The sequence below is a fragment of the Telmatherina bonti genome, assembly GCF_933228915.1.
Source record: "Telmatherina bonti genome assembly, chromosome: 14".
Taxonomy (NCBI): Eukaryota; Metazoa; Chordata; class Actinopteri; order Atheriniformes; family Telmatherinidae; genus Telmatherina; species Telmatherina bonti.
In genome coordinates, this window is record NC_136612.1 from 30,933,510 (window position 1) to 30,947,032 (window position 13,523).

A 13,523-nucleotide genomic window follows, 5' to 3' on the forward strand; every position below is an offset into this window, starting at 1 on the left:
CTCTTTTCATGAAGCCTCTATCTTCACAGACACTTTCTAACCAAAGCAGAGTTACAGGAAAGTTTTTTTTAAGATGGAATAAAACGTTTAACCATAAATCAGCAAACATTTTGACTTTTATCTTTGCTATTTTTGGCTGCTAGCTTGCAGAGTTTATGCTCATCTTTGTAATCAACAGACTTTTTTTATGTGACACCTTGTTTGTGTGGTTTGCTTGAAGTGGAGAAAAAAGGCAGAGGCTCTAAAGAAGATGGTGCTGTGCTCATGTTTTTGTTTGCTTGCATTTAACTGCTTTGTATTTGAATGATTTTACTTTATTTAACCCTTATTTTACTAGGTAAAATCAGTTGAGAACAACTTCTCATTCACAATGATAACCTGGCAATGATAATTCAATGCCAGTGCTTTTTTTGCGGAGTTTTGCCTTGTAGTTTTTGCACGTTATATGTTAAGACAGGGGTCGGATTAATGGTAGTCCACATTTACAATGTGCCTTAGTTTTACAAATACCTTGACAAAGTGCTTTTTATCTACACAAATGCTCATACACTGCTTCTTATTGGACTAAAACCTGGGGATTGTACATTTGAGTAGAGCAGAAGAGTCACTTACACTCCTGTCCACTGGAAATATGCTGACGACGCGGCACAAAAAAACTTGATAATTATTTAATTTCTTTGGAACAACTGTATGTGGGATGGACTTCTTACCTGTTACTGTAAACCCTAAACTGGTGCATTATTATGGTGGGGGTCTGGTAACATGAGGCGTGCTGTCTGATTGTTGCTCCTTTCATACAGGTGATGGCTAATTACTGAACTCAAGGCATGAAGGCAAATGTCCACACACCTAAAGGGTGATGTGACTGTGGATTCAGCCATCCATCCATTCATACATTCATTGTCTTAACCTGCTTATTCCTGTACAGGGTCTGAGTTATATACAGTAGTAAGTATGATGACTGCCATTTTCTCCTTTGTATTAAAGCTGGGGTAGGTAATCCTACTCAGAGACATTCGATTTTTACTCTGAGTGAAGTGGTTCCTCGTCCTGATAGTAATCTGTACATTTTGTAATCATGACCAAGAAGAAAGCCCTGTGATGGACTGTCGAGCTGTCCAGGGTGTAACCCACCTTTTGCCCTAGGACTGCTTGGATAGGCTCCAGCTTCCCCGCGACCCTTAATCCGACTAAGCGGTTATGATGAATGAATGAATGATGAACAAGAAGAAATATAGTTAGACCCCTCAGTTTACTGGAAATCTGTAAAAACTGACCAATCAAAATGTTCAAGTTGTTCATTTCTAATATTTCGTAAGCTTCTTCATGGCTGAGAAAATGCAGGAAGGATTTCCCGACCCGGCTCAGTTTATTTGTCTCCTCCTGCTAAACAGCAGAGAAAGAGAAAAATGTTGGTGGAAAAATCTGCGAACTAGAAAAGCACTCAGAGAGCGCAAACCTCCGCCACGGCCTTTAAAAAATTCCTGGATTCAAACGGTGATCCGGATCACCACCAAAATTAAACCTGTTCTTCTTTTTCACATTTCCAACAACTCGCAAAATTTTAATTAAAATGCGTCCATAACTTTTCGAGTTATATTTAACACAAACAGATAAACGGCAGTAAAAACATAACCTTCTTGGCAGAGGTGAGAAATAAGCCTTGGATCAGGTAGGGAGCGAAACCAGAGGGGGAGGAGCCAAGACTGGGCGCCACTTTCACATCTTGCCAGCTCTTCAACATTACCTACCCCAGCTTTAACTATTTCTCTGCCTTCCATCCTTAAAACATGGCTTCTGCGCTGTGGGAATATTGTTTCTTTCCACCTCACAACCTCCTTCTCACTGATTTCCACACACGATTTGTCCTTAATTCATGTGATCAGTTATAGTTTATATAAAAACATTCATCGACTGCTGAAAGTTTCTCCACTCTCGTCACTGCCTTACAGGTCAAGAGGAGGGCGATGTATTCATGGATCTCCTGACAGCTCAAATGCAGCCTGTTCTGCTGATTATTTTTTTACTGCTCACACTTGTGTTTGTTGCCAGGGTGTTTGCTGGGAAAAGTTGGGATTAAATGTAGTCATGGTTTTCAGTTTTTTTTTACTGTAGCAACTGTGATGCACAGAGCCAGCAGCGTGGCAGTGAGTGGTGTAGATATGATGGACTGGATTAGTGTACTACACACTCCAGGGACATTCTGCACCAAATCTACGGATATTTCTTTTTCTATTTCATGACGGCTGAGCCTATTTTCAGTTAAATCTCTGTGATGACAACACCGGTGACGCTGTTGTACTTGCTTCCACCTCATTTCTCAAACCAGGTTCCTCCACCGGCACTTATTCTAGTTTAACAGCCAGGGGGATGGTTACATCACAATGTGCTCACTGATGCACATCACTTAGGCTCATCTGGGACCTTAACGGTTAATACAGGTACTTTATGAGATGTGCAGACCACCACATGAGTGCTTTAAGATGAATACATGTGTGTGCAGTTCATATATATCAGCTGTAATCTATGTGTATTCAGACTCCTGAGGGATCGCTGTTGTGTGTATGCGAGTCCTTGTTGCAAATGCATAACCAGACAGACTATTTGTGTCCATTTGTGTGAGTTTGGTGTGTCGATGTCAAACAAGGAGGGGAGGCAAATTGGCCGTTCCAGTTTAGTGGCAGGAAAGTGGGGCGATCTGTTCTTTGGAAGTTTCCCAGTGAAATTTCCTGGGGACCGAGACACTGAAAATATCTATCTATATACACACTATGTCCTACATAAAGGAGAGGGTGAACCAAAGAGACAGAGAGGGGGAGAGAGAAAGAGCATGCGAAGACAAGTGTGTGTTTGGGAGAGATAAAAAGACAGGGAGGGAGGAAGGTTGAATGTCACTGTGCTGGTGGGATATCAGGCTTTTTTTTTTTTTTGATGGCATCACACAGACTGCAGACTGATTGAAGCTTATTGGAAGCAGGTCGAGATTCTGGCAAGGCAGCAGCAAAGTTACCTCTCGCTTCGCCCATCACACAAATACCTCCCAAGTAGAACTCCAATAGCCGCCTGATAACCCCGATTTTGATTCTCATCAGCCGCAGCAGAGTTCAGCTACAGCGGAAGTGCATGATCATGCAGGATTAGCATGGATTACATTTACACCTGCTAGCTTCTTGCCAGCAAACAAAGCTCATATTTCTTTTTGCCAAAACACAGATTTTACACACGTTGGCTTCTCTTGCAAGCTTTGCATCACGTAAAAAGCAGAAGTTTGTGGCTCATCTTACTTCTGGGAATACCTTTGTAAATAAGCTTCCAAAAGTGTGCTTAATATGAGCATTTCAACTAAAATTACCATCTGGATTGAATATTACACAGGCCTAAAGCTTAATACTGAAGATGTTTAACAGATAAGCTCAGGATGGTTTTCAATGACACATATTTATCTTCCACAAGCTTAAAAACTGAACAAAATCTTTGTTCTATTTGCTGCAAAAGGCAGCAAGTAAAAGCATGACTCTAAGCGCAGCATAGTTATAAATCAGCTCATCATAAAACCAAGACTGACATCGACAGAGTGCGGTAATAACCACTGGTTCCCTGATATGAGACTTGACAGGAAACGCTTCTGAAAGTGACGCTGCTAACAGGATGGATAAACGTGGATCTGTCAGATCCAGAGAACAAATGAATCGGCAGGAAGAAGCAACAAAGCGGGGGCTCGTAAACACAACACAACACCACAAGCGGAAAAACAAATACTGTTTTCTACATGTTAATCTCAGGAGGTTCTATTGGTCTGAGCACCTTTAAGAATGAATCGACTGCATTTAAAGGAGCAGTTTTGACATTTTAGGTTTCTTGGCAAGACTTGGAGAAGAAGTTGATTCTACTCTCATGGTTTTGCAGTAAATATGAAGTTACTGCCTGATGTTGGCTAATTCAGCAGCGCACGGACAAAAAAAGTGGGTCAAAAATGGTAAAAGTCAAACGACTGGTGCCTCTGGAGCTCATGAAGTTTGCTGTCAGAGTTCCACAGGCTGACGGCAAAATGAAGAGGCCAGATTTAGGAAAACAGGTGAATAACAAGTGGTCACAAATCGAACATGCTACATGAACTAATTTTAATAATAATCAAAGTGTTCTACTGGGAGTCCAAACAAGCAAAACATGTTTCTTGTTGTTGAAACACATGAAGCTGATAATGGAATCAGTTCAATATTTCACATCCCATCTTCGGTTCAGATCAGGTCAGCTTTTATAAAGGCACCTCTGTGAGGGTCAGGAGTTAAGAATTTAAGAATAATGTGATTAAGAAATGGATATTTTCTGGTTAGTTCTTCTTCTGGTTTTCCAAACAAATTCATATGAATGTGGAATCCAGATAAATCTATGTGAATGGATAATCTCCTGGCGCTGAAGCAAACAGTTTAGACATGCTTTTTTTTTTCTTTTTTTTCTGCATTTTATAGCACCATAATTAATGAATCGCCAAAAGGGGCCAAAGCTTATTAAACCTCTGCATGAATCATTTACTTTCCTTACTAATTTTTTACATTATTCAGGGAAACTTGCATTAATACTGTACATGTGCAACATGGTAAACACTAAAGTGTAAACGTGCACAGGACTTTAATTTGTTCACTTCCTCTGTAATTCTTTATAAATCAGCCTTTAAAATGATTTTTTACCTTCAAAACATTACGCAAGCTGCAATTCATTACATAATGCTGTGAATTCAGGCAAAGCTGGGCATTTAAAATGCTGGTGAACATATTAGTCTGACTGATTTCAGACCAAGTTGGAGCTCTGCAACAGAACATATGTATGTGTACTTTCAAATCAACTCAAATGGGTTTGCAAACATCATAGGAGGTTAAAAGTTACATTTTGTTGCATGCAAGAATTAAAGCTTAATTTTTTTTCCTAACTGGGGAAGCTGGAGCCTATCCCAGCTATCACCAGGCGAAAGGCAGGGTACACCCTGGACAGGTCGCCAGTCCATCACAGGGACAAACAACCATTTACGCTCACACTCACTCAGTAAGCAACCTAACCTCAGTAACCTGAAGCATGATTGTATATGGACAAAGCTGACTTTCAAGCTGATTATTCATGTATTTTTCTGTCTAAATGAATAATGACTGAAAAGCAGCTTCATTATAATGACTTGCAGTCTCTTTTCACTGTCTGTGGACTCAAATAAAAGACAGACTTTATAATTTAGGTCATCTAAAAAAATCATCAGAAAGACGATGTCTGGGCAGGGAATTTGACTCCTAAATGCAGAGAAAGTTAGAAATGGGAAAAAGATTTTTCCACTTTTCCGCCCGGCACATGTAGACCCGGACAAGGACAGTGGTCCATTTAAATGCCCAGGCTGAGCTTTAAGTTCACCTTGAGTCCACTGAGTCCCCGTGTAGACAGTGGCCATGATGTTTATACTTGGGATTAAATCATGAGATCCCCACTAGGAGCACAAACCAATTCCTCTCTATTAAACCAACACGTTCTCACCTCTGCTGTCAGCCACATGACATCTTACTAAGTTAACTTTGGGGTTCACAAACCTTTTTATTTATAAGGTTTTGGCACCAAAACTACTTTGTTCAATACATTTAGCTGAGCCTGAAATGTGAAGACACACTTCTCCCTTCTGCCTTCAGCACTTTGCTAAGGTGAATTTAAAGTGTGGAAGAATAGTAAATCATAAAAATGACACCAAAGAGGTTGTAATAATGATTTAACAGTTTGGGATTGGCTCATCTTATTGTTCAAAAGATAACAATCTTGCAGGCTTCGGTTTTCTTTCCAGCTGAAGGAAAGTCATGCTCATCCAGCTGAGCTAAGTTCACATGCAGACCACATGCAGTCATCTTTTACATCTGTAGCTGCCTCAGCGCTGCTCAGATGGAGTCAGATAAGCTTGTTTTCAGGTCAGAAGCATCTGGCTGGAATTTTATGATGTTAAAGTTTTGCTAGATTTCAAACCAGTAGCTAAATGTAACCTAGTTCCCAGTTTCTTCAACACTCAGAACGGTAAATTTCCAGCAATGTTAAGTTGAACACAAAATAATGATCACTGCGGGGGGAGGGGGAGGGGGGGGGGTACTCCAGTGTCTTTGTGCTTGTATGTCGGATTTATTTAGTTTTCTATATTAATACATGTGCAAAAAAACGCCTTAAAACATATTTTGAGCTTTTCACAATGCAAACAAGATACAACACAAACAATACAAATAATAGAAAGCCAAAAGTTAACAAAGTAAAAACATTCTTGAGTGGTTTATTTTGCAGCTTGATGATTAGCACACCAACAGTTAATGGTAAACATGTGGATCCCGCTATCTTCAACAACATCTGGTTGTTTAGAAAGTAACGGGAAGTTGCGTTATGTTATTACGTATGTATGTCGTCTGAAAGAAATCTAATAATGTCTGGGAAAACAGATTCTTTTAAAATATATATCACATCTTAGAAATACACGTAGACACCTCAGATCAGAGAATCATAATGATGTTATTACTCCCAGATGAACACATCTGGATTTCTCCCCAGTACTGTGAAACCTGTGCATGTAGACCTTATAGATTTTATTTTATATTTCCTCCTAACTAACATAAAATGGAAGCAACACAACATTGTGCAAAACGTGTTGCTTCCATCTGCATAAAAGAAAATAGATGTTGCGTCATCCTAACGTGATTTAAACACAAAAGAAAAACAAGATGGCGTGCAAAAGCAGAGATGAAAGAAATCCAATGCAAAGCATTAAAGCAGCTTGTTAGCTCCCACATTAGCAGCTAATGCTAAGACTGTTATGTAATCACTATAAAAGTCACAATCACTATGAAAGAAGTGCGATAAATGATGCAGAAATGTGGACAAAGTTTGTCTGAAGTGCATGTAGATGTATCAAACCAGGTTATCAGAATTATCTGATCAGTCGATAGTCGTGTAAATGGCTGAATACTGCTTTCTTTATGATCTCTTACATCTCTGAGGCATTCGTCAGGAGGAAACCTGACTACATATCCGTTGCCAGTACTGGCTGAAGAACATCATACATGATTTGGAGTTTTGTATAAAAAGAAAACCCATGGTACATTCCAGCCTCAGCTAACCCCTGTGACGCCAACCTCTGACTGCTCAATGAGGCGAGGGTGAGCAGGGTTAACGTCATTTCAAGCTGGTGAACCCACTAAAAGAGTGACTGATCTGACCTGAAACTGAAGCAGCGGTGAGAGATAAAGATTTTTAACAGCTAGGTGTGAAGACGAGCAGATTATTATCACTCGTTGGCATCAAGCAACATCTGATCACTCCATCGTCCTCTTCATCATTACTCTGATAGACACACATAAGCTCTCAAACACATTCATTATGTGGGTCTTTAATGTGTGAGTCATGACTTTCCTCTCGGGACCTGATTATCACTTTCTCTCTCGTAATTTCCCATCCCTCCTGACCTGTTCCAGCTAAACTGACGATGAGTGATTCTCTCAAAAGTTGGTGCTTTTTAGTTTCACCTTCATTTTCTCTGCTCCCTCTCTTGGTGTCAGACTAATATCCATCATGAAAATAAGAATAAACAGCCAAGAATGACTGGCAGGCAGGTCTTTTTGTGCTATTTCCTTTCAGTTTGTCATTTGAGACGGCTGCGGTCGCCGTCTGGTGTGGGTGGCTTTATCAGGTTGTTAAAATCTGCAGTGAAATGTCTCCTTTAAGGAGGTCTTCTTGGTTAAATAAATATTATCACATCATGGAGCCGTTTAGCATTTCTGACATCGATGAAGTTCCACTGAAAGGCTGACTCTTTTCAATCATTTGACTTGGAAATGTGGGGAAAGTTCAGATCTAAAAACAGTGGATGTCAGGATTGACTCATGGTTTGGCAGCGTTGACCAAACACTCTTGGCAAAGGTTTGGTGATTCAAGTCCTCCCTCATGCTCTCAGCCTGCTACTGTTCTCTGCTCGCAGCCATCCAGTCCTGAGACTTTGTACCTCTGTTCCCGCCTTCGACTTCTTTCTTCCTTCAACATTTTTCTGCTAAAACACAAGCTCCCTTCCCTCTTTCCACCCTGTTTTTTTTCCTGATTTTCCCACTTTAAGTCAGCCACGTGTGTCATCTGATCTTTCCCTTTAACTAAAACTCATGGCTGTTTCGCTTGCAGCATCGTTTCAGGATTAGTTGCTTCTGATTTGTCTCTCAGATGTGTTGATAAAAATAAGATGGAATTAGTGAATTTTCATGCTGGCATTCATGGTTCCCAGAACATGAATCCTACAGTAATCTGAAGTCTGCAACAACATCAGTCCAGAGTTTTCTTCAGACTTGAATGAATACCTGCATCTTCTGCTCAGTGATTGCTTTTATCATCCACTGACTTCTTCTGGCTTCTCTAATTCTCACTTCCTGGCCTAACTCATAAGAACTCACCATGACACATATGATACATACAGTTTCTGAGACATTTGGCATCACTTTATGATACAAACGACGCACTAATGAACACCAGAGAGCCGAAGATTTTACCGTAAAGCGTTTGACATATCACATGGTAATAAATGGTAAATATCCCTAAAAATGTACATTTAGTTAAAGCGACAAATAAAGACCTCATTTTCAAATAATTGGACTTATCTGCTCATTTTTACACGAGTTGGGTCTTTATAGGTTGTTGATGTCTAACAAACATCCGAAATGTGTTAAACACAGTCTTTTAGAGACAAGACACGCTGGAGACACCAGTTTATGTGGAGAATTATTTCTTCTATCTGACTGATATCAGTCTGAGCTGACATGTGTAGATGGACTCTACATAGGGAGATCTGTGTTTACCTGCTGGTAAATTTAATGCAATGGGATTACAAGGAATAATGCAGAGCAGGGGTGTCCGATGTCAGTCCACAAGGGCTGCTGTCTTGCAGGTTTTCCATGTACCCCTGTTCCTACACAGTTTCCGACAATAATCCCCACCTCCATGCGGTCCAGAAGATGCACCGCAGAAACCATCAGAAAAAGGAACGAAACAAATGTCACAGAGGAGGTGCAGCTACAGAGATGCAGTTTGCTTCTACATGCAGACAAAGTGCTCGTAACAACTGTCCCAGTTTGTTCCCAGTTTGTTCAGATGGTCGTTTATTTTTAAGCTAAATCCTAATTCCTCTTCATTTTCACAGGAGATCAGACGTCTTTTCTTCAGGGGATCAAGGAGTAGTGGCCAGTTAGACCTCGCAAGCTGGGGGCACTGGGAGCCATTTGGTTGGCGAGATCCCTGATACCCCTTGACTCAAACCAAAAGAGAAGGACCACCTTATCTTTTCAGAAAGGAGGGGTCAAGTCGAGTACGGCCAAGGGGAGGAATTGGGATTGAGCCTTCTTTTCATTTTTCATTAACTCTGCCTTTTTTTTCCTGCTTTCATTCTGTCTCTCCTAACTCGCTGCTTCCCCGTCTAGCCCCTCTTATCTCTGATTACTCAGCGCTATGCAAAAAAATTCTGATTGTTCGCTTTCATTTGTTATCTTCTGCGTGCACCTTTCTCTGGTTGGTCAGTTTCTGACAAGTCTGCAGAAACCTCACTGCTCTCTTGTCTTCACTTTCTCTCTCCGCTGTTGTCTTTTTCATTCATTTAAATCCTCAAACAGTTTGGTTTCCAGCCGCCTTCTCCCTCTCCCGCCCCATCATCACCCCTTCTTTCTCTCCTTCCTGCTTTCTGCTTTATCTCTCCAGCTCCCTTTGAATTTATTTCGTCTTCTGCTGCGTCTTTGGAACAGCTTGATACGAGAGACCTCATTAATTTTAATCTACATTAAAGGGAGGCCTTTTTAACCTTTCCTGGAGATTTTAAATATGCAGAAGGCTTTAAAAACTAGAACAAGGTTATGTTTACATCTGCTTACATGTTGCCAGTTTGTGCATAATGTACACAGTATTTGCTTACTTCAGCTTCAGAAGCATGAGGTCTTCATCCTTTGCATTGCTTCTGCAGAGGATTTGGACTTTAGGTGCACTCCTGACTTTCTTTAAGCTGTTTAGCTTCAAATTCAGGCTAAAATCTGAGGTTTTTTTTCTTTTGTTCATATATCAGAGAAAATAATGTGGCAAAACTTCCAGCTTCTTTTAAAGTTTTCTTCTACTAGGCAGATACCTCTCCACCGGCACTGCAAAAAGAAATCATACCTGACTTGAGAAAACGTTCTGGCAGGTTATAATACTGAGAGGTGCAAAATTCTCCCTTCACTCGAACATTTTTAGTACTTGATAGCGTTGCAAATAACATCTTTAAAAGCATATTTTTTATACGTACGACCCTGTCATTCACTCCTCGACCTCAGTTCCCTCCGCCACCTCATATTTGGTGCTTCTGTTATGTTCCTTGTCTAGCTGGACAGCTGCTGTTATGAAGTCTCAGTCTCATGAGAAAAGCCTTGACATTATATGTCTAACACTTTTCTCCATCACAACGCGGCTTTGCATCCTCTCATGTCTCTTAGCTGCCTCGTGACTCATGCATACACACACACAGACACACAACAGAAGTCCATTTATAATTTAAAGTCTCCTGATTGTTCGTTTCTTCTTTTTTTTTTTCCCCCTGCAGTTAAATTTTCTGATGAGAAAACATTGTTTGCATTTTAGTTTTGCCAGGATTTGTCTTTGCTTGGTTTCCAGATCAACGATGAGAGATTTGCTCATCTGTATGTAAAATCTGATTCTGCTTAGTGACTCGTAATTTCAGTTGCTTGCATACATTTGTGTAATTATATCAGATTTGAGGTACTTTGGCCTTTTGTTGATGTAAATCTGCCAGCAGCGTCTTTCTCTGCTGATTGATCGCTACATAAACGAGTCCGCCTGCTGCTGGTTATTCAGCTGCTGGGAGCGGAGCTGTCCGGTGCTGAAAATCCGGCAACAGCACGCAGAGCCAAACAGATGCCTTCAGGGACAGATCTGTAATCGTAATCTGAAGTGGCTTTCTGACTCTATTATAGGGATGGCTAGAGCAAGAGTTCGTGTTTTTCGGATGAATTGCTGATGAGTATCTGAATGAAACACGCACAGATGTAAACAGAAGATGATGTTTGCATTTATTTTGCATTTCCTTGTATAATACATCTATTTCACTGTATCTTTTTTATACCTCTCTTTTCAAACAAGGCAGATGTTAAATTATTTAAAGATCCACACTGACTCACAGTTTCTAAAACTTGCAGTTCATCCAAAATGAAAAGAATTACAGTTTTGTTTTTGGTAAAACATGATTTTGCTCAAATTTTCCACAAATGCATTTTAACATTTCTTGTGAAAAAGGTGCCATTTTTTCCCCTGAAAGATGCACTAATTAGAGGTATTATTATTGAAATGCTTGGATCAAAGCTCCTTCGTGGCAAATACACTGTTTAATGTCTTTTATATCCACCAATGAGTGGTTTTTCTATCAGACTATCTTCTGTGTGTCGTGGTTTAAAGGTTCAGTCTCAGCACTGATTGCAAAACCAGCAGTTTTATGTTTTTGTTGTTGTTTACCATCTAGCTTCAAAAACAGATAAATAATAAATATGAGGATATCGTGCAGGGTTCACATGTCTAAATCTCAGGCTCAGATTGCTGCAGCACAGGAAGGGATTCTGCATGTTCTGCATGACGCTTCAAGGTGAAAATGAACAGGCCAAGTGGGTTCGTGTGTGCATGACTTGTGAATAAAATGCCATCATGATGTGAGACATCCTGCATGTCTGTTCCCATAGAGATCAGGCTTGATCAAACAATGATGTAGCTGCACCTTGAAGTGATAAAAGAAATTTAGCTTCTGATTATTGTCTTGTTTTAATCTTGTCATGCAGTGTCTCTCTGGGAATGATGGTGTTGCCAGCAGTACCGCCCTCCCTGTCGCAATGACGATGCCATTTAGCCCCCTGTCCAGCGACGAGGAACAACAGAGGATGCTGGGTAACAATAGACATCTCTATCCTGGGGCGGAGGACGAAGAAGAGGAGGAGGAAGAAGAGGAAGAAGAAATGGAAGACGATGAGCGTGATGAGGACAGGGAGGAAGAGGAAAATGGCGAGCTGGAGGGGGAGGAAGAGGATGATGAGGAGGAGTTGGTTGAAGAGGTCAGACGAGGGGGTCTGTCTCGGATGGGCAGAGGGGAGGCCCACAGGCAGTCTGGCAAAATGGCTGGTCGACCCGCCGGGGAACGCCAGAACCGGCCAGGGAACCCAGGACACACATCTAACCCCTATTCGTCCAATCCTGGACCCACACACCAAACGGCCAATCAGATACAGCAGCAGCAGAGGAGGCTGAAGGACCGCAGCGCCAGCACAGTGCCATCTGAGGACGCCCACATTGCCATGATGGTGTTTCGCATTGGGATCCCAGACATAAAGCAAACGGTCAGTTTGGCTACTTCTCAAGGGGGGTGGGGGGGTCTCAGTCCCTGGTTTGTTCTCAACTGTTCAAGTACATCAGTGTTGTTTTATTCTTCTCATGCTAACAAACCTCTGCTGCAAACTGGAGGTGAGGCTTTGGGAAGAGAGGTGGGGTACATATGTGGTGACCCCGACAGCTCCCTGCATTAACACTCCGAACACGTGCAAACTGTCCTTTCCAGCAGCGTTACAGCACACTCACTTCATGAAACAGCAAAACCACGAAATGCGCCTGACCTTGCTCTGGGACCCCATAAAGATGACAAGAGTGAATCGATAAATTGGGTGGATGAGTTTCCTGTTTACAAGCTAAAGTTGCAGAGCAGCAAAGAAAAGGGCTTTTATTGTTAATGGAAAGAAATATCGAAACCATTCAGTTGCATTTGTCTCAAATCTTCTGTAGATTATTCATGGCTCTGAACTGACTATATGCACGTAGAACATGGTTCCCAGGACTTTGCACAGGAGTTTAGGGTATAAGGGAGCCGTATGCTGCCTCTGTGCATTGAAACTAATTTTCTCACAACCCATCCATATGCGCATTACGATAAATGTGCTCAGTTCAGTCGCAAAGTGCAAAGTTCAGTGCAGTAAAAACACTGCGGATCCCAGAGGATCATTCGTTTGATTCTCTTACTGCATCATCAGTAAAAAATGAAATAAATAACTGAGAGAAACACGAACAGTCATCAGCACAGTTACTAATCAGAGAGAGAGACTTTCAAGGTGACCCAGCTTCCTTCAGGAAGAGCTGTGGAGTTTGAGATGCACAACGAAAATGCATGAAAGAGCCATGCACATGAAAGAATTTGATTCTTAAGCATTATGAGCAGGATAAGGCTTCAGAGAGAAACTCAAAAAGAGAGGAGCTGAAGTGCGGAGAGGAGGCAAACAGAAAGAGAAGCATAGCCACTTAGTTTATGTTGCCAGAAGAGCTTTTTATATGGTGCAATAAAGCAAGCAGTGAAAAGCCCTTTTCAGTGTGTCGGGTTTTTTGGAGGGCTTTCCTGAGTCATGATAGATCAATCTGCAATCTCTCTCTTTCCCAGATGTGGTCTTACATCATGGCAGTGTAAAAAGCCTCATTCA

The 13,523-nt window shown here is 41.2% G+C and overlaps 1 protein-coding gene across 1 annotated transcript in view; it reads left to right on the forward strand.

Annotated features, from left to right (window-relative positions):
- Positions 1–11,897: 11,897 nt before the first annotated feature.
- shank1 (SH3 and multiple ankyrin repeat domains 1) overlaps positions 11,898–13,523 on the forward strand; it is a gene marked incomplete at both ends in the record, with an annotated part of 58,191 nt that continues 56,565 nt past the window's right edge. The window contains one exon of the mRNA XM_079253199.1: positions 11,898–12,398. Coding sequence (XP_079109325.1) covers positions 11,898–12,398 — 501 coding nt within the window. The remainder of the gene's footprint in view (positions 12,399–13,523) is intronic.